The 20,898-nt window shown below is 39.6% G+C and overlaps 1 protein-coding gene and 1 pseudogene across 2 annotated transcripts in view; both read right to left on the reverse strand.

Moving 5' to 3' along the window:
• The window catches only part of BEND6 (BEN domain containing 6), a 59,544-nt gene that overhangs the window by 29,458 nt on the left and 9,188 nt on the right, over nucleotides 1-20,898 (reverse strand). For both annotated transcript variants that reach the window (XM_061146354.1, XM_061146355.1), the window contains exons 2-3: nucleotides 11,814-11,965; nucleotides 5,820-5,997 (exon numbers count right to left, since the gene is read on the reverse strand). In XM_061146354.1, the coding sequence (XP_061002337.1) occupies nucleotides 5,820-5,997; nucleotides 11,814-11,933 (298 nt within the window). In that variant the 5' untranslated portion in view covers nucleotides 11,934-11,965. The remainder of the gene's footprint in view (nucleotides 1-5,819; nucleotides 5,998-11,813; nucleotides 11,966-20,898) is intronic.
• On the reverse strand, nucleotides 7,256-11,206 carry LOC133059967 (large ribosomal subunit protein eL34-like; annotated as a pseudogene).

The following is a 20,898-nucleotide window of genomic DNA, read 5'->3' on the forward strand; positions in this document are numbered from 1 at the left end:
ATCCTAAATGACTTGCAGGACTCACTATGTAGCAAATTGCCAGGCTCACTATGAAATGAAAATGCAGGACTCCTTGTTCAAAGCTTCTTCAGAACGTGAATCTGGTGACAACAAGGCCTTTAACAAGCGTGTGGGGCTTTCCTAGGAGCAGAGGCCTGTGTGCTTGTGCTGGTTGCCCTACAGCAAGAAGCAAACACTCTATGCACTTGCCTTGCCAGCCTCTGCTCTTAATGCTTTGCATGTCACCCAGGGCTGTCCTTTCATCAATTCCATTCATCTCACACTCAGCTACACACCTAGCAGGTGGCAGAGCCAGGGTTTGAAGCCAGGTGGTTTGATCCCTCTAAACCATGCCCTTGAGCCGTAGTGGCTCCGGGCCATTTCTTCTCTGCATGGAAGGTATTATCTGGGAATGTGTGTTCTGTTCCATTGATCTGCTGGCTCTTGTCGTAGCAAGTTGCTTGGAATTATCAGAACCACATGGTTGCATGTTGACAGTATGCCCTCAGATTCTTTTTCAGAATATTCTTACTTGGTTTTGCCTATTAATTCTTTCAGGTTAGCTTTAGAATAATTATTGTCAAATTACCCCAAAGATAAAAACCCAAAACAAAGCAATTATTGACATTTTGACTGGGATTCCATTCAAACTAGGAGTTATTTGGGGGATGAACTGGCATCTTCTCATCTATGAATCCAAAGTCTTTCAACTCAGATTTGTGTATTTTTTTTTTGAATTTTATTTATTTATCTATGGCCACACTGAGTCTTTGTTGCTGCAGGCGGGCTTTCTTTAGTCATGGAGAGTGGGAGCTACTCTTTCTAGATTCACTCTCTCACTTGGAGGAACACGCCCTCCCTTAATTTTTGAAAAAGGAAGCACAGGAAGAACACTGGGCCTTTGTAAGTGTGAAAATATCATTATTCTGCCCTCACACCTGGTTGATGGTTTCACTGGGTATAGAAGTCTATGTTTAAATCATTTCTCCTCAGAACGTTAAAGGCATTGCTCAATTGCTTTGGAACTTCCAGTGTTGCTGGTGAAAAGTCCAGTGTCATCTGACCCCCATGTCTTAGCAGGTGACATGCCTGCTCCTTCTGAAAGCTTCTGGATCTTCCCTTCCTGGAGTTCTGAAATTTCACAATTATGCCTTAGATGAGCCTTTTTGCTTTTGGTAGCATCTTTTAGTCTAGAAATTTATGTCTTTCAGTTCTAGAAGTTTACTGTATTTATTTTTAAGATAATTTCTCCCTCTTCTCTCTCCTCTCTATCAGGACCTCTTTTCTTTGGATGTTTGACCTCCTGGACTCATTCTCTGCTTTCCCTAATCTCTTTTATTTCCCTTTGCTTAGTCTCCTTGTTGCGATATCTACAAGATTTTCTTAACTTTCACTTTCAGACATTTTATGGATGTCTTTGTTCCTTCCTTAAACCACCCTGTTTCATGGAGCCTCCCTCTGCTCCTTGCATTTTCTCTGTTTCCTGTTTTGGTCTCTGCATTACATGTTAGAGGAGTTCCTCCAATGATCACACCCCTTTGTGCCCAGTGTCCCTGAGCTCATGGCTTTGGATCAACCTCTCCTAAGAGCACACACCCGTCCTGTGCTGTGGGAAGGGTGGAAGTTGCCGGCTGCATAGGAAAAATGTGAGACTGGGTCCTAAAGGGTTTTAATGTAGTTTTTCAATGACTCCTCCAGTTTTCACACTGTCAGGACTAACATAATCCCTTTCTCAAGTACAATTCCAAGCCTTCTGTAGTTCTGGGCTGTGCTGTGGCTTATTTCCTTTGAATTCCTCTTCCTCAGTCCCCTGCCCATACCTCCCCCACTCATCACAGGCCCTGAGCTTTCAGATTTCTCCAGATGGAGTCAGTTACCACTCATCCATCTGCTCTCAGCCTCTCAAATTTTATCGGCACCTTTTATCTGCTGCGGTCTCCTTTTGAGTTTTCTTGGTCCTTGTGGTTTTATGCATTTTAAGTTTCTTTTTCATACGATTTCAAGAAAAGAGGGAGATTCACATATTTAACTTAAGCTTTGTTAAAAATCAGAAACAAAGGGAGACCAGCCTTGAAAATTCCCTAAGCAGACAAAACCAGTTAATCACACAAAGAAGGCTTAATTTAGCTTGTTTTGCAAGACTTAACTTGTCCTGGGCCATTTCTTGTTTTCATCTCTGAAAAACCATAAACAAAACTTGAACTGCTTCCCAAGGTTGATATGAGGCAACCACTGACCAATTCCCTGCCATTTAAAAAAATTCTAATATTATAACCAATATTATAAACAAGTGTCAACAGTCACTGCTTTCTCACTGTACAAGCTGCTTTATAAAAATATACCCCTGAGCCTCATTCTATATTCTGATTTGAGTGCTCCTGATTTGCAAACTGTCTTTTTGATGTGAGCACAATAAACTTTTAATGATTTCTACTTCAGTGATTCATTGGCTTTACTTTGCCTACGTCTGAAACTTTGACAGCTTTCTACTATATTTAAATTAACTTCTGCAAAACTTAATTATTGACTTTTCCTTCTTTACTGAAATCTGTTTTGTTAACAGAGTTGAGTTTTCAGCTGAGGCATTATTTTTCCTGGGTGTATATTCACCCTTTACACATAGTAACAATTTAATAGCATTCTGTACAGAAGAGATATCACTTCTTTCCTTTTCTATCTTATTGTTCTGGTTAGTTGTGGTCCACAAGATATGTTTCAAATGTTTAAAATTTGCACACAGAGCACAAACACATCTGCCATTCTGAATGTCTAGAATGGCATATATGTTCTGCCATATTTCTTAGCTAGTAGGTCTTATAGGCAGAAAAACTGATTCTTAGTTCAAAGAAGAATACTGCTGAGCAAAAGATGACTAACCACCGTGCACTCTTCTCTCAGATCCCTTTCTTACTTGGATTATACATGAAATTTCAACTTTTTGATATTGTCCTAGTTCCCAACTATAGATTCACAAGGAGACCTACTATGACCCACATTATTTTATTTTATTTTTATTTATTTATTTTTTGACCCACATTATTTTAAAACACACACACTCTCTCTCAAATCCCCATCCTCCTTGACCAGCTATTTTTTTCCATAGCTTTTCCCACTAGCTAACATATTATGTAATTTATTTTATCACTATTTTTCATGATCTTGACTGCTTGCCTCACTGGAATGTGAGTTTCACGAGAGCAGGGATCTTTTGCTATTTTGTTCACTGGGTTTTCCTAGGTACTTACAGCAGTGCTTGATATGTAGAGGACTTTATAATTAATGGCTCAATGAAGAAATGCACGCATGAATACTGTAGTGGCAGTTGGCAGTTCCTGACTCTTCCTGTTGCCCGAAGTCCAGCTGATAGCCAACTTTACTTTGGTTTCCAGGAGTACATTCCAGTGTGTGCACATGTGAGGGGCAGACAATATTAAATATGCAAGTAAAGCAAGGGAGGGGGATAAAAAACATTGTGAGGGAAGAGAGGCTGATAGTTTAAATGAAGAGAGTAAGTCAGGGCAAAAATGAATTTAGAGTGAAGTCTTGAAGTATGTGGGGGTGCAAACCACATGGCCATCTGGGGGAGGAACATCCCAGGCCAAGGAGAAAGTTGGTACAGAGACCCTGAAGTCAGATCACGTCTGATGTATTCAGAGGGAAAACAAGCGGTCCAGGGTGGGTTGAATCATAAAGAAGGATGGGGAGAGAATAGAAAACAAGGCCAGAAAGGTAGGTGGTGGGGAGGTGCCTGGATCATGTAAGAGACTCTAGATCATAAAACTGACCTTGGTTCTTCCCCCTGTGAGGTGGACGTGCACCAAAGAGATTTCAGAGAGGAATGGCATGAGCGGGCCTGCAAGGAGCGGGGTTGTAACTGCTGCGTATTGAGAGGAGACCACACAGCAGCATGAGCAAAAGTGCAAGACCAAGGAGAAAGCCACCGTGATAGCCTGGGTGAGAGATGCTGGTGGTCTGGACTAGTCTAAACCAGAGACATTTTGTAGGGGAAGTTAGTAGGATTTGCCAAGAGACTGACTGTAGGATGTAAAAGAACTACAAGATAGCATCGTTATTTTTGACGTGAGAAATTTTAACTATGCAGTTAGCATTAACCAAGAGAATGAAGAAGGAAAGACAGGAGCAGGTGGAGGGGAAGGCTGGGCACATGGACGGGACAGGCTGGCCTGAGATACCTGCCAGTCGTGTTAATACAGTCAGACAGAGAATCGGGAGCTAAAGGGAGAAGTCCAGGCCAGAAGTATGTCTCAGAATCACAATTACTATTGAATTTAACACCACAGAATTGGACATGATCCCCTATGGAGTGCACGCAGACAGAAAAGAAAGGAGTCCAAGGGCGGAGCCTGAGCATCATTAGATATTTGGAGGGTAAAGTGATGAAATGAGGCGGACACACAGACCAGGATGGAAAGCTCAGCAGCGCATGAGGAAACAGGTGTCCTCGAAGCCGAGGGAGGAGAGGTAGCCAAGGTGTCAAAGGCAGCAGGCACTTAATGGGACCCTTCAGAAATGACCTTTGTGGTTAGCAATATGGAATACTGTGGGCTGAACTGTGTACCCCCCAAAAAGAGGTGCTGAAGTCTAACCTCCAAAATCTCAGAGTATGACCTTATTTGGAAATAGGGTCTTACAAATGTAGTCAAGTTAAAATGAGGTAGGCCTTAATCCAAAATGACTGAAGTCCTTATAAAAAGGAAAACTGTAAAAACCTCACCAGGAAAAATCATCAGTTATAAAAATGCAGTATTTAAGATGTAAAAAATAGAGACTAGCTTGTTGGTGGAATAAATATCTTATTTCCATTCACATGTCCCTGTTTCTGCCTAAAACTAAGAAGGCTTCGACCGAATCAATAATTGTAGGAAGGCATCTGAGCCATCACTGTGTCGATCTGGCTCACGACATTGTTCGTTCTGTCTCCTGCCATTTCTGCCTCCCAGAATACTGCAAGATGGTCTTCTTTATTTCCATGGCCACAGCCCTATGCGAGGCTGCCATCCCGCTAGTATGAGGACTGGAACACCTGTCAGAGTGGTTCTACCCGCTTTCCTTTCTGTGCTCTTTGTACGCATTCTGTACCCAGCAGCCAGAGGGATGTATTTTCAAAATACACTATGTGTTTACTGTTTTAAGTTGGAAAGAATGCTTTCCAACACAGAATATAATTCAGCTGTAAAAATAGTGCACGATGCTGAACTACAAATGAAAAACATAATTAAAAAAAGAAACACTCAAACATAATATATTAATAGGTTCTGCCAAAAGGCATCATACCAGGGGAGTTTTAATTTTCTTGGGCCTATCTTTCTCCTTTGTAAGTCTTCAATGGAATGTGATTATTTTCCGCTCCTCCCAACTCCAAATCTGAAATTTAATATGTGGAATCTTTAATTCCACTGATTCTATAAGGGATCACCACAGGCCCCATTTTCTAGTGCTTCGTTAGCAGAGGGGAACGAGATAAGCACATCGTGAACACATTGACGTCTTGTCTTGTCTAACTGATCTTTTCTCTCTAGGCCTATATTAAATGCTCGGTAAATATTTGTTGGACATTATTAAATGAATACAACATTTGGTATTTTGTAGGAATAATCTAAAATTTTCTAAGCAATAAACTGAGGCTTTGATAGAGTGTATCCATGTTAAATTGTATAATCATAGATTTTCTTAAAATGTAGTTTTTAATTTTTTCTCTAAGGCACTGATTTTTTCATTCTTGACAACTGGTTTAAATACTTTTCACTCATCAAGTATTTTTCCTTTTATCTAAAAATGTCAATTTTCTCTAGGTTTACCTTGCAGCATGACCAAAGACTGTCGAAGGCGGCTGTTTTCTTTCCGGATGCTTGTTAGTTTTTGTTTCAGGCTTTTTATTTTTGTGCACAATTCCTCCTTTGACAGTTCTGCTAGAGGCTCTTCATCCTCACTGGAGCTTTCACCAGGCAGAAAGGCATTTCCCGAATATGGGTCTCTCTAAAATACAAGGCAGGCAAACAAAGCATCAAGGCAGCTCTCGTGGTTTATCCCGTGTTCTGGATGCTGCTGGGACTTAATCAGACCTGCAGGCTCCTGCTCTCCCAGGAGGGGGCTGGGTCCTTGCGAGTGATCTAGCCTCAGCCTGGTCCTCCACCATCCAGGGGACCTCAGAGTAAGTGAGGACATCAAAGCTTCACACACATGTCTTTCTCAAAACAATCATCAGGATTCTGGCTTTCAGCTTAATGTTAGTGAAAAACACAAAGTAGAAAAATAGTATAACAGAGTGGAAACAACCAGAGTGCCATTCAGATCTTTGTAACTCATCCATATCCTCCATTACTCTACCATTGCTTCATTCACAGCCTCTCTGTTGAGCTATGCCATGAGGCCAATTTGGGGGTTTATTCCACCAGAAAAAGGAGAGAGATTTACCCAGAACAAAGCACTGATGTTTACCTTTTAGTTTCAAAGATATTTTTTGAGGACAGCAGGACAACAGTCTGAAATGTGTACATTTGAGCTATAAAACCTAGGCTGTGTAGAGAAAGAAAAAATTTTTCTCAAATTATAAAACTAATCTTTATATTTATATAAATCTAAATCTGGGAAATTAGAACACAGACTAGAATTTATAAAGATCCAAACCTCGAAGCCTGGAGTATGATGTTTATAAAGATAAAATTCAGAGGAGAAAAGATAAAGGCACATGTACGCCTGAAACTAACACAACATTGTAGATCAGCTATACTACAATAATTTTTTTTTGTAGAGAGAGATAAAGGCATGGCATCAAGAAAGTTCCTGCTGAATAGGAAGGGAAGAGACTTCCTGGGGCCAGGTTGAGGAGCAAGAGGGATTAGGGACAAGAAAGACAGAAAGATTCGTGTCTGCTCTTCCTGCCCTGACCTTTGTGGGGAATGGAGGTGGGTCACTGGGGTCAGGGTAGATGACAGAAACATCCAGATGAATGAAGGCAGTCTAGGCAGCAGGGTCAGCTCTGGGCTTCTCAGTGCATCATAAATGCCTTAAATGGGCTCCCTGTCCAGCAACATCAGGGCAACACGGTGCCTTTCTGGGCCCCAGATCAGAAATGGCCAAAAGGGCCGGGTGGCCAAGTGAACCAGAGACAGTGTCCAGACCCCTCGGAGATCAGGCAAAGCAGCTGGAGAATCCGAATGGTCCCTGTGTCCAGGTCAGGAACTGGGTAAGTGCTGGGGAAACAGGGGAACAGAGAGGATACAGTGACAGAACCTTACAGAAGATGGCAGTGGGTCCCAGCATGGCAAACATCAGTAGATGGTGCCAGCAGGACCCCCGGGGGCTGGAGGGACCCCTGTGCCTCAGTACTGGACACCCAGGAACCACAAAGAAGACTCGAGCCCGGGTGGAAGACCAGCCGTCCCTCTGCAGGCGCCTCTGCAGGAGGCGTAGAAGACTCCTCAAAACTTGAATCATTTCTTAGAAAAAAACAGGAAGCGGAGGAGGCTGAGAGTCTAGTCTCAGACTGAGACTTAAATCATACCAATACCTCAAAGGGACTTTTAAACCCCGGAACACTCTGACTGTAATTCACTGTCAACGGACAAGTTCAAACTCCCCATCCCCCCACTTCCTTGTCAAGCAGGGATGGTGAATTGAAAGCCAGGTAGGATCAGTTATAGAAAATACAATTTCATTTTTGTATGATTGGTAATGTATACATTCAACCTCACTCCTTATTTTACAAATATACAAATCTATGTATGTGTATATATTTCATTATTCCATATATGTATGTGACATATATAATATATATACTGGTAATGAAAATGACTATTGTCCTATGTGGGCAAGTAGCTAATGTATTCACACTAGATATATAAATTTTAAATGAGAATATGACAGATTTGGTTAAATAGAAATGAAATATTTTTGAAAAAAACTGAAGGATGCCTATTGAGATCATAATTCCATGCAGAGTAATTGGAAAAAACTAATTGGAAAAAAAGCAGAATACATGATCTAGTTCTTGCAGCAAGTTCATAGAAGAGAGAAATAAAATCAAGCTAAAACGAATCCATTTGTAAACATTGGAAGACAAAGTTAATAGACAATAGATCTAGCTGCTGCTGCTGCTAAGTCGCTTCAGTTGTGTCCGACTCTGTGCAACCCCATAGATGGCAGCCCACCAGGCTCCCGTCCCTGGGATTCTCCAGGCAAGAACACTGGAGAGGGTTGCCATTTCCTTCTCCAATGCATGAAAGTGAAAAGTGAAAGTGAAGTCGCTCAGTCGTGTCCGACTCTTCGCAACCCATGGGCTGTAGCCCACCAGGCTCCTCTGTCCATGGGATTTTCCAGGCAAGAGTACTGGAGTGGGGTGCCATTGCCTTCTCCACAATAGATCTAGAGAAGATATCTAAAACCTCCAACAGATAAGGTATATGTACCAATCAATAAGAAGAGAACAGGAATCCCCCAGAATAGGTGAAGAAACCCAGCAGAAAGTATAAAAACGCAGTAGAGGTATGGGTGGTGATGGAGCCTGCTGGCTATCTCCAGGCCTTTGTTCTCCCACTCCTCTACATATTACTGGAGGTTTTTAGCTCAGCAGGTGGGCGTCAGCCAGATTACATTTTCCAGACTCCTGGGCATCTCAGTGTGGCTATGTGACTAAGCTTCCACCAATCAATAGGGGTAGAAACAATGTGTACCACCACTGGGTCATGACTTTAGAAGGAACGGGCATGTTTTATCCTGCCTCAATTCTCCTTTTTTGTTGGCAAAGAGAAAGGCGTGAGGGTAGGAGCTGAAGGAGCCACCTTGACCCAGATGCCAAGGCTATGTGTTCAGGCAGGTAGATAACAGAAGATAAGCGGGATCCTCAACATTGTGGAGCTGCCATAGCAATCAGGACTCTGCTTCCCTTTGTGTGAAAGGGAAATAAATCATCTTTATATGCCACTGTGATATTTGGGTCTTTGTTACATCTTTTGCAACATGCATCCTAATGTAGATTCTGTAAACTAGAAGCCAGATACCCAAAAAGTGACATATGTTTCAATTACCTAGAGGTCAGGCTATGAGCAAAAAGAGCACAGGTATAACACGTTGGAAGGTCATTGACTCTTGTTAGACCTCAGTGATGACACAGTTGATAAACGGTCACTGGCAATGCCTTGGGAGGCAAACCATGTGCTTATTGAGCCTGGAAAGAGAATGTCTGTGTGCATCAGTGACTTCCTGTCAGTGCTAGTTGGTTTGCAGAAACAGAAGGCTTTCTTCATCCATCAACACTGAGAATGCAGCAAGTGATCTAAACTGAGTCTAATAATGTTAAATCTTCAAGGCTTGAAAAAAAAAATGATGTCTATATCTAAATCGCAGGAGGTAAGCCTGTGACCTCAAGGCTTTCTCGAGAGCTTCTCTTTAAGTGCTCTCTGCCAGACACTGAAATCCATCCTGAAAGTAAACCTCAGCTTCAGTGTGTTACCTTCAAGGTTGTTGGTTCACATGGGAATTAACTCACTGCCAAAAGTTGGAGAGCAAAGAGGCTGGACAGCCGTAATAAAAGAGGAGAGTTTTCAGGCTTATTTAGGGCCAAATAAGATGTGTGGCAGTAGTTACTTGCAAGGAAACCGAATAGAAAGAGTTTGATCAGCTGTTAAAGTTTTTGAGAGACACAAATTGCAAAAGAAACCATAACACTGGCCTGCTAGAGCAGGTGGACTGTTTTATCCTTGAGGAACCTCTGGACCCCCATACCTGCACTAGCAAATTGAAACAAGATATCATTTTCTCCCCTCAATTACCAAATATATGCAATAAGGACATAAATGCTGCGTGTTGGCCGGAAGCCCAAACACGGAACCCCTGAGGCGCTGCGGCTGGGCATGTGGACCAATGCACACCTTCTGGAAAGCAATTTCATTGTCATATGAAAGCAATTACTCACACTCCTGAGTGTTTATCCTAGAGACATTCTCACACTGTTTCTTAAAAGGACATGTATGTGGACATTTACTTTGTCACTGATTCTAGTACTAAGATGCTGGAGGAAATCTTAAGTCTTCATCATTGGAGGAAAGTACATGTGAAATAATGCTGTGCTTTGTTAGACAATGAATCATGTATAACAGCAGTACAGACAGAAGTTAAAAGCAGCAGTGATTGAAAAATCAGAAACAGATTGAGGTGTATATCATGATACCAGCATATTACTAAATGATGTGCAAGATGATGGAGCCATAATGTTGTACAGTACAGTGTGATTTGTAGAAAGAAGACGGCGAAACAAGCCATATCCAGGCTAGGGGACTGGCTAAGTAAAAAAAGGATACATATGCCCAGGGGGGGCTGATGTACAGAAGAGAAAGTTCTTTATGCATTAATAGAAAGATCTTCAAAATATGCTAAATAAAAAAAGCAAAGTACAAAGCAGCCTATCTAATAAGTTACTCTTTGTGCAGAAGAGGGGATGAGAAATCTACATTCAATTTGCTTTAACAAAGAAACACTGGGATGATAAACAAGAAAGCCAAACATGTGGGTCCCTGTGATGGGGGCTGGGGGTGGGGAACAGGATGGGTGGGAGATGTTTTACAGGCACACACACACACACACACACACACACACACACACACTATATATATACGTATATATATATACATACTATATTATATATATAATATGACACATATATATAGATCATACTATATATTTTATAGACTATATAATTTTTAGCCTTTTGATTTTTTAATTACCCAAAAGTGCTTCATTTAATTTTTATTTTATTTTAAAAATCTAAAATTTTATATTGGAGTATAGTTGATTAACAGTATTTCATTAATTTCAGGTGAAAAAGGCTTCATTTTAAATTTAGGTTTCTGACTCTGTGCTTGTGCCTCCAGCAATTTTACAAGGATTTTCTGTCCCTCCATAAGGAAAGAATGTGTAACCCAGTCACAGACACACTTAGCAGACATGGACCCACCACATGCCCAGCTGAGATGTTTCATTTCAGAAAACCTCATGAGATCTTTGGGTCTCACAGAGCCAACTTCTCAAAGTCAGCCTGGGCACATTCCACACGTGGATTTTGGTACTTCCCCAAACTCCTGGGTTTAAAGGTAAACGATTCTACTGCCAGGGGTTCAAGTCAGTCTAGCTTTTTAGAGGCTGTGCTGTAGGGTAGCCTAGGACGGACATGTGCCACAGGCTGGACCATTCTCGATGCCGCCAGACACCATTCCCAGGGACTAAAAAATACTCTAAACCATAAGAAAAATTAAAAATATATGCACATAAACACTTCATGCATTACAAAGACACACAAAAAGGCACAGAATAAACACATGGATAGTCTGTCCAAAGTGTAGGAGGAGAATGTGAGTAGGGAATTCAGATCAAAAAGGAATAAATGAATGAATACGAACAAGAAAGGGGCCCTGACTACAAACAGCCATCAAAAAAGAAAAGCGGCCAGTAAATTTTAGAAGAGGTGTTCCAATTTCTCCAGTGGTTTGGGGAAGGAAAAAGACATTTTTGATGGTTTGCTGATCTTTAATATCCCAGGATATCAAGGAAAGTTTGAACAATGCATAATTGGCCACACTTCAATAGAAATATGTAAGATGACTTTTGAGTATGTTTCTAATTCACCTTGTTCAATAATAAAAAGAGAACATGAAATTTATTCCTTCAGTTGAATAAAGCATTAAAGGGAAGAATAAATTGCGACAAGAGGGGGAAATGCACTAATAAATTGTGAAAGGAATTGTGGAATCACGGTGGAGCAAGGTAAGAAAGTGACCCCCCAGCAGCAGCACACCCACCTGCGCTTTATCCAGGTCACTGTTCACGTTCTCTGGGTCCATCGGCTCCGTCCTTTTCCTCTTTCCTTTTCTGAGAGCTTGGGAATCAGTGGTTTCCTCTGTTTGAAAGATCTTCTGCATTTTCTTAGTTCGTTACCAAAGGTTTTGTGAAACTGTGGGAGGAGGGAAAGCCCATGAGATGGGGATACTCTGTTAATATTTTGCCCTAAAATGAAAAACGAGAGAAAAACGTGGTTCAAATAGATCCGTGCACCCTTGTGTTTATTGCAGCACTGTTTACAATAGCCAAGACATGGAAACAACCTAAATGTCATCAACAAAGGAATGGATAAAGGAGATACAGTACACATATACAACGGGCTACTAGTCAGCCATAAAAAAGAACAAAATAATGCCATTTGCACCAACATGAATGGACCTGGAGATTGTCACACTAAGTGAAGTAACATAGAGCAACACAAATATATGATATCAATTATATGCAGAATCTAAAAAGAAAATATACAGATGAACTTATTTAACAACCAGAAAAGACTCACAAACTTAGAGAATGAACTTGTGGCTACCAGGGAGAAAGTGAGAGAGGGATAGATTGGGAGTTTGAGATTGTCGTGTACACACTGCTTGCTACGTGTAAAATAAAACACCTTTCCATAAAAAACAAACAAACAGAAAAAAATGAAAGTATATGCAGGTATGCACAAAATTGTAACATTTTTCTATCTTTATTAGACTGTTGAACACAGTTAATAAAATCTAAAAAAGTAGGGATATTTTGAGATGTTTGGTCATATATGAAATGAAAAAGAAAAGGGATACATAATATGTTTATAACTGTATGTCTCATAAAGGCACTAGCCACTCAAGTAAACCATTTTACTCAATACTTCCTGTCATTCTTCTCCCACAAGCCTATTTAGGACACACTTCCACTTGATTCAAAATCATGAGGATGTCATGTTTCCAATACGTGGGATGCAGGAAGTTGTCACTTATAAAATTAAATAGTATAATTTTTTTTCCATCTTTACAAGTTTTTTTCTTGTCAGTTATGAGGAGTCTAAGTAGAAACATTACAAAATGATGCAAATGAGGACTAAAGTTATATACCTTTAGGAAAAAGACATTAAAGATAGCAGATCTCATCAGGACCAAAATATTCCAAGGGAGATCAATAATGGCCTAAAACTTGGTCCATTTTTTTTTCTGAAACCTATAAAGTTTTGAGATGGAATATCTTCTTTGATATAAACTTAAGAATAGTACTATAAAGAATGAGGGCAATTTTCAAAGGTAATAGACTTCATAAAAATTTTAAGGGAGAATCATTTTTTCAAAACCTGATAAAGCAGATGACAGTGTTTAAGTTGAATAGAGTGGAAATGATCAAATCTATCTTTTACTGTCTATGGATGATTTAGCACATTTGATCGAGCATCCTTTTTACTTGCAAATGTTGGTTTGTTTTCATGAAAAAATATATGATTTATATAGTTGATGGCTCAGCAGGTCAATAATCTGTCTGCAATGCAGGAGACATAGGAGACATGAGTTTGGGTCAGGAAGAACCCCTGGAGAAGGAAATGGCAATCCGCCCCCTCCCAGTATTCTTGCCTGAAAATCCCATGGACAGAGGAGCCTGGTGAGCCCATGGGATTGCAAAGAGTCATACACGACTGAGGGACTAAGTATGCTCGTGATGGAACTTTACAGAAGAGACTGATCTCAAAGGGACTGTTAAACAGAAGTAACTGTGCTCCTCACCAAATCACACCAAGTACTCCTTTTAGAAAATATGGGTCTTTTACCTGTTTTCAGAGAAACTAATTATTCTCTACTCCAAGCATAAAATTATATTTGGGATGGTCTTCCCAAGACTGCTTGGTTTGACTCTTTGAAAATTTACTTTAAGTTTTTAAATGCATGAATAGTATCTCAATTAACACCTGGGACTATCATATCTGACTCACAAACATTAGAGACCTTACCTAGTATCAAGTTTTATTAATAATTTCAAAGATACAAGCAATCAAAAGGCATGGGCTAGAAACTAACACAGCATTGTAAAGCAATTACACTCCAATTTTTAAAAAGGCACAGGCAGAACAGGGAGAAATTTAGGACTTCCTGCTGGTTTTGTAGGTCCTTCCTTCTAGAATAACAGGGGAGACCTCTGAGAGTTGGGGGTCAGCTCACACAGTGGGTATGTTTAGGTTGTGACACACCTCCATTTTATACCTCAGAGCTGTGTAGCTCGCATGACCTTCTCTAGGGAGTTGTAAATCCACAGATCCTAAGTGTGTTTGCCATAAGCAATCTTAAATCAGTGATAGATAATTATTTAGAGAGCATTCTGTTGCCAAAGTCTCCACTCACAGCAAATCTCATTCATCTGGTTACTCAGAGCAAGGTCAACACACATTTTCTGTGAAGGGTCAGATAGTATATTTTTTAGGCTTTGCAGGCCAAGAGGCAAAATCAAGGATATTATGTGGGTACTTATAAGTAAGAAAGAACATATATCTTCAAAACTTTTCATTCATGAATTTGAAATGTTGTTGTTGTTCATTCACTAAATTGTATTGGACCCTTTGCAACTCCAGCAAAGGAAGCGGGCAGCATGCCAGGTTCCTCTGTTGCCCATTATCTCCCGGAATGTGCTCAAATTCATGTCCATTGAGGTGATGCTATCTAACCATCTCATTTTCTGCCACCCGCTTCTCCTTTTTCTTCAATCTCTCCCAGCATCAGGGTCTTCTCCAATGAGTTGGCTCTTTGCATCAGGTGGTCAAAGTATTGGAACTTCAGCATCAGTACGTCCAGTGAATATATTCAGGGGTGAGTTCCTTTAGGACTGACTGATTCCAGCTCCCTGCAGTGCAGGGAACTCTTGAGCCTTCTGCAGCACCACAATTCAAAAGCATCAATTTTTCAGTGCTCAGCGTTTTTTATGGTCCGGCTCTCACATCCGTACCTGACTACTGGAAAAACCATAGCTTTGACTTTATGGACCTTCATCGACAAAGTGGTATCTCTGCTTTTTAATATGCTGTCTAGGTTTGTCAAAGTTTTCCTTCCAAGGAGCAAGCGTCTTTTAATTTCATGGCTGCAGTCACCATCTGCAGTGATTTTGAAGCCCAGGAAATGAAAATCTGTCACTGCTTCCACTTTTTCCTCCTTCTATTTGCCGTGAAGTTATGGGACTGGATGCCATGAACTTAATTTTTCTGATGTTGAATTTCAAGCCAGCTTTTTCACTCTCCTCTTTCACCCTCATGAAGAGGCTCTTTAGTTCCTCTTTACTTTCTGCCATCAGAGTGGTATCATCTACACATCTGAAGTAGTTGATATTTCTCTCGGCAATGTTGATTCCAACTTATGATTCATCTAACACGGCATTTCTCATGATGTACTCTGCATATTTGAAGCTAAACTAATAATAATTGAGTACATTTTTTTGTAAGATAGGCCTAGTGAGATGGAATTTTTAAGAATCTTGTTTAATTAGTGTTCAACATTTTCCCTTCTCTTTCTTTCCCATTTCCTTAATTTCCTTAAAATTAAAATCAAATGCTTACTTGCTAATGCTGACGTATTATGAGAGTTTATATAAATTTTGTGATCTTGGGTTAGGCAATGATTTCATAGATATGAACAAAAACATTATTTTCACAAATGATACCATCAAGAAAGTAAAAAGAAAACTTACACAATGGAAGGAAATATTTGAAAGTAGATCTCATAAGGGACTTGAATACAGGATATCTGAAAACTTTTACAACACAATAATAAAAAGACGAATGGCCCAGCTTTTTTTAAACAAAGGATAATAAACAAAAATTATTATTTTTAAACAAAAAAATAAATCCTTTTTTAAACAAAGGATTTAAACAGACATTATTTCAAAGAAGATAAACAATGAATAACCCAGTGTCATTAATCACTACACAAATGCTCATAAAAACTACAATAAGATGCCTCTTCATATCCACTGAGATGGCTATAACCAAAAAAGACAAAAAACAGAAAGTTTTGGTACTGATGCAGAGAAATTGGAACCCTTATGGTACAGATGTGGAGAAACTGGAATCCCACTCTTGCTGGTGGGATTGTAAAAATAGGGCTTAAATTTTGGAAAACAGTCTGGCAGTTCTCCCAAAAGTTAAATATTGCATCACCATATGACACATCAGTTTCTCTCCTAAGTATATATCCAACAGAAGTGAAAGCATACATCAAAACAAAAATTTGTACTCACACTTTTCACAGCAGTATTAGCCATAACAGCTAAAAAGTGGCAAAACCCAGAAGTTTATCAACTCATGACTAGATAAATAAAATGAAGTACATTCCTACTGTGAAATATGGTTCAGCAATAACAAGAAATGAAGTTCTGATACACGCTACAACGTAAATGAGCCTTGGAAACCTTATGCTAAGTTGAAGATATCAATCTCAAAAGATCGCACATTGTATGCTTACATTCATAAGAAATGTGAAGAATTTCTAGAAACAAAAATACATTAGTGGTTTCTTAGAGGTGAAAGATTGGTGGATGGGGAGAGGAATGCCTGCTGATGGGTTTGTTTTAAAAAAGACAAAAGTATGTTTAAAAATTAAAAAAAAATTTTTTTGGCCAAGCCATGAGACACGTGGGATCTTAGTTCACCAATGAGAGATTGAACCCACAACGCCTGCATCTGAAGCACAGAGTCTTAACCAATGGACCACAAGGGAGGCCCCAAAAATGTTTTTTAAAAATTGGATTGTGGTGGTTGTTGCACAAACCCTGTGAATAAAACAAATAATAATAAAAATAAAACTCCACATTGAACTGTGTACTTCAAATGGGTGAATTGCAGTTAAATAATAATTCAATACAGCTATGTAAAAAAAAAATATATATATATATATATATAAAGGTTCAAACATTTTCTTCAAAGTATCTTCTGATGAAAAATAAAATGAATAACTGTATGCTTTAAATAACTTATATTTCACAAGTTTTAAAAATTTTTCCAACAAATCTTGGCTTCACACATATTTTGAACTACCATCAACTGCATCACATCTAAGTAGATTCCACATCAGGTTGTACAGAATCAGTGTTTTCTCAACTTCTTAGGAAATATTCTCTCCCACAGTTGTTTCACAAAGACTATTTATAATGGCTAATTTATCAGTCACTTTAAACTCAGCAATTACTCCCCAAGTAAACAAGAACAACTAAGCATCAGTAACATCTGTTGATTCATCATGAGCCAAGAAAAATTCAGTCATTTGCTGTGTATTTTAATTACATTGCTCCTGATGTCCTCATTCCTTTGAGTAACTGTTTCTGCTGAAAAGCTAATAGTCTTAAGTATATTTGTTTTTTTCTCTGGACACATGTCTTTAGCTACTGCAAAAAAGCATGACTTCATTAACTGTTACTAATGGCTTTCCTTGCTAACAAACAAACCACTCAGAAACTTATTCTAGTCACAGACTCCTTTTCATTCATTTTTGTGAAGAAATTCTGCTGTGATATTTCACTTTAAATTTTCAACGAGAATTCCCTGGCAGTCCAGTGGTTAGGACTTCATGCTCTTACTGCCAAGGTCTTGGGTTCAATCCCTGGTCAGGAAACTAAGATCCCACAAGCCTCAGGGCATGGCCCAAAGTAAAAATAAATAAATTTTCTAATTGCTGTGACTTGCTGTCCGGTGAGCTGGAAATACTGTGACGAGTGCTGAGTTTGGTAATGTGTTTTTTTTATAGCACATCTGTAGTGTCTGGTATAATACACACAATGCTTTGCCATCTAATTTGGTAAAAAAATAACCCACATGCCACTCTGCTTCGAAAGCACCGAGTGCAGATTTCTCTTTCTGTCTAGCTTTGGCGTGACTGGCGTGCGCTGAGAGCAAGAAAATAAAGCGCAGCGTCACACAGTGGAATGGCGGTGTGCGTGACGCTAACGCACTGCGCAGTGACCGCAATGGCAAAGCGCCGAGCGGCTCCCCCGCGGTCTCCGCCACCGCCACGCGCCTGTCCCCGCAGCACGGACGCACGCAGGCGCCTGGACACAGCAGTGCGGATGTGCTCCAAGAGGAGTGTGTGGACGCTGACACTTCAATTTCATGCAATTCTCACATATCATGATACGACATGCTTACATGTTTTTTTTTCATGACTTGAAACAGTAAAACATTGCTCTTAGTTTACAGGCTGAACAGAAACAGAAGGCAGGCAGAGGGGCACCAGTTTGCTGAACCCTGACCCAGGGGCTCAGTTATCCTACTATAAAGGAGTTTAGCTGTGTCACATGCTTCCTTTTCTTTCATCTTCTTTTTCTGGTGAGCAAAACAACTGCTTTAACCTTTTTCTCTCCATGTCTTACTTCACTGCATCATGACTAAAATATTTAGAATGGTACTTGAGAGACATAATTTACAGCCTGTAAGATCCAACAGCAAATTGTTATTATTTGATAAAACTGGGTGCGCTAGGTTTAACCAGTTCAGTTTAGTTCAGTCACTCAGTCGTGTCCGACTTTTTGCGACCCCATGAACCGCAGCACGCCAGGCCTCCCTGTCCATCACCAACTCCGAGACCTGTTAAGTACCCCTTAGTGATGGTGACAGATACCAGAGTCCCATTCACAGTGGCTGCTGATCCGCTCAGGGGGCAGGGAGGGGGAACTGGGAAGTTATTGATACAGAGCTCAGTTTTGCAAAATGAAAAGCGGTTTGGAGACGGATGGTGGTGATGGGTGCGCGGTAATGTGAATGTACTTTATGCCCTTGAACTATATACTTAAAAATGATTAAGATGTAAATTTGATGCTATGTGCTTTTACCATAGTAAAAAAAATGGAAAAAATCAGTTGGCAAAAATACAGAATTTTTTAATATTCTTAACTGTACTAAAATTTTCTCCAGCTGACATAATTTCCTTATAGAACAAATCTCCAAATTTCTTCTCAAACAGACAATTCATTTAAGACCAACCAGAATGGACATATCAGACCTCTTTCAGAATTTCTGCTTTTCAGTAGATTTTAGGCCACTGTTCTAATATCCACAAACAAGTGGGTCAATGTATATATTACCAGTCAATCAGCAAATTCAGAAGGGATATTACAAATATGACTGTATATTAAACATTATTAGTTAGTAAAAAAAAAATCATGTAGTTATATGCCCTTCTTTATTTTTCACTTTTTTGCTAACAGAAACCATTAACTCCCCAGGTAGTTGTAGTGGGTGAGATTAAATATGACCTCAGCCATGAGATTCTTCAAGACATAGGGTTGGATGAATAATATGTCAATGACTTTCACTCTTTCAAAGCTCACAGTTAAATATATTCTATATATTAAATATAATTATAGTGAATATTATATTAAAATTTATAAAGAAAAGATATATTATATTTATATTAAATGTAATCTATATTAATACATTGTACATTTTGATCCATAAAACACACACCCACAGACACACCCACACACATACATCTAAAGCAAAATTTAAGGAAATACACTCATTTTTACTGCATGTGATGCATTCTCTGAGAATAAAAATGCATTCTCATTTTTATTCTATGTACTGTATTTTATTTCATTTTAATAAGATATAATCATAGCACATTAAATTGATTTCACAACTCACTAATGGATTATAACCCATAGTTTGAAAAAGAATACTCCAAGAAACCTTCAAATTATAAAAAACATATCTGAGAAATAAGACATAGGGAACAGAGAACTTTGTAACTAATGAAAGCAAATGAATTTAATAAAAATATAAATTATTAATGCATTTAGGTTCACTTTTAATATGTCATTAACACAATTAATTCAGGAATTCAAAATACAAAAGCCACCTCTTAAACCATAAGAAACAAAAGGTACCACATTTAAAGAAATACCAAAATAAAACTTAAGTGTTCTTCCAAATTGCCAACAGGTTTGGATTGTTTTCTATACATATCGGTTTTGGAATGTGTAGACATTAGAAGGTCCCTTTCAGTACTCAAGTCAAAATATGAACTGAAGACTCTCCTCTCAGTGAGTTCCGAAGTGCTAGGAAAATAATGGCAATACATTTCTAAATATCCAATGCTGGTTTAATGCTCTCTGTGAAATGGGCTACCAGTCTGAACTCAGCCTCTGGCAAGGTGGGACATGGTAGGAGGGGATATCTGTATTATTCTTTAAACTATATATATACTGGAGGAAGTTCCTCCTGGTTTCCCTACATCCAGCTGCTACGGTCAGAATGGGTGCCTCCCCAAATATATTAAAAATATATGTTGCAATCTTCACCCTCATTGCTGATGGTATCAGGTGGTGGGGCTTTGGGGAGGTGATGAGGTCATGAAGTGGGGGAAGGCCTCATGAATGGATTAGCTCCCTTGTTAGAAAGGCTTCAGGGGGATCCTTAGCCTTCTGCCAGGGGAGGACACAGTGAGGAACCAGCAGTCTGCAGCCGGAAGAGGGGCTTCGCCAGAACCTGACCATGCTGGCACCTGATCCAGGACCCCAGCCTCCAGAACTGTGAGAAGTTCATTTCTATTGTTTATAAGCTACTCAGTGTCTGGTATTTTGTTATAGCAGCTTGAACAAAGAAAGACACCAACTTCATCTTCTGCACTAGTCTCTCTGCTGCTCCTGACCTGGTGGGAAAGCCAGGTGCTAAATGGTCCAGTCTCCAACTCTTCTGTAATAAGACAGTGAGTACACCTCATGTTTATCCTGATGTGTTCAGGAAGAAGATGTCTACAGCAGAGCAGCAGCAGCGTGGAAATCAGAGGCTGGGAACAGTGGAAGACAACATTCACCTGCTCCACAATGTCACCTGTCCCCTCTAATGTCTACAGAAAGCCTGTAGCCACATAGAGAACAAACATGTGGTTGCCAAGGGGGAAAGGGGATGGAACGACTGGGAGTTTAAACTAGCAGATTTAAACTATCATATATAGGATGGATAAATAAGGTCCTACTGTATAGCACAGGGAAGTATATTCAATATCCCATGATAAACCATAATAGAAAAAATATGAAAAAGAATATATGTGTATAACTGAGTCACTCTGCTGT

This window comes from Dama dama, chromosome 7, assembly GCF_033118175.1.
Source record: "Dama dama isolate Ldn47 chromosome 7, ASM3311817v1, whole genome shotgun sequence".
NCBI classification, from domain to species: Eukaryota; Metazoa; Chordata; class Mammalia; order Artiodactyla; family Cervidae; genus Dama; species Dama dama.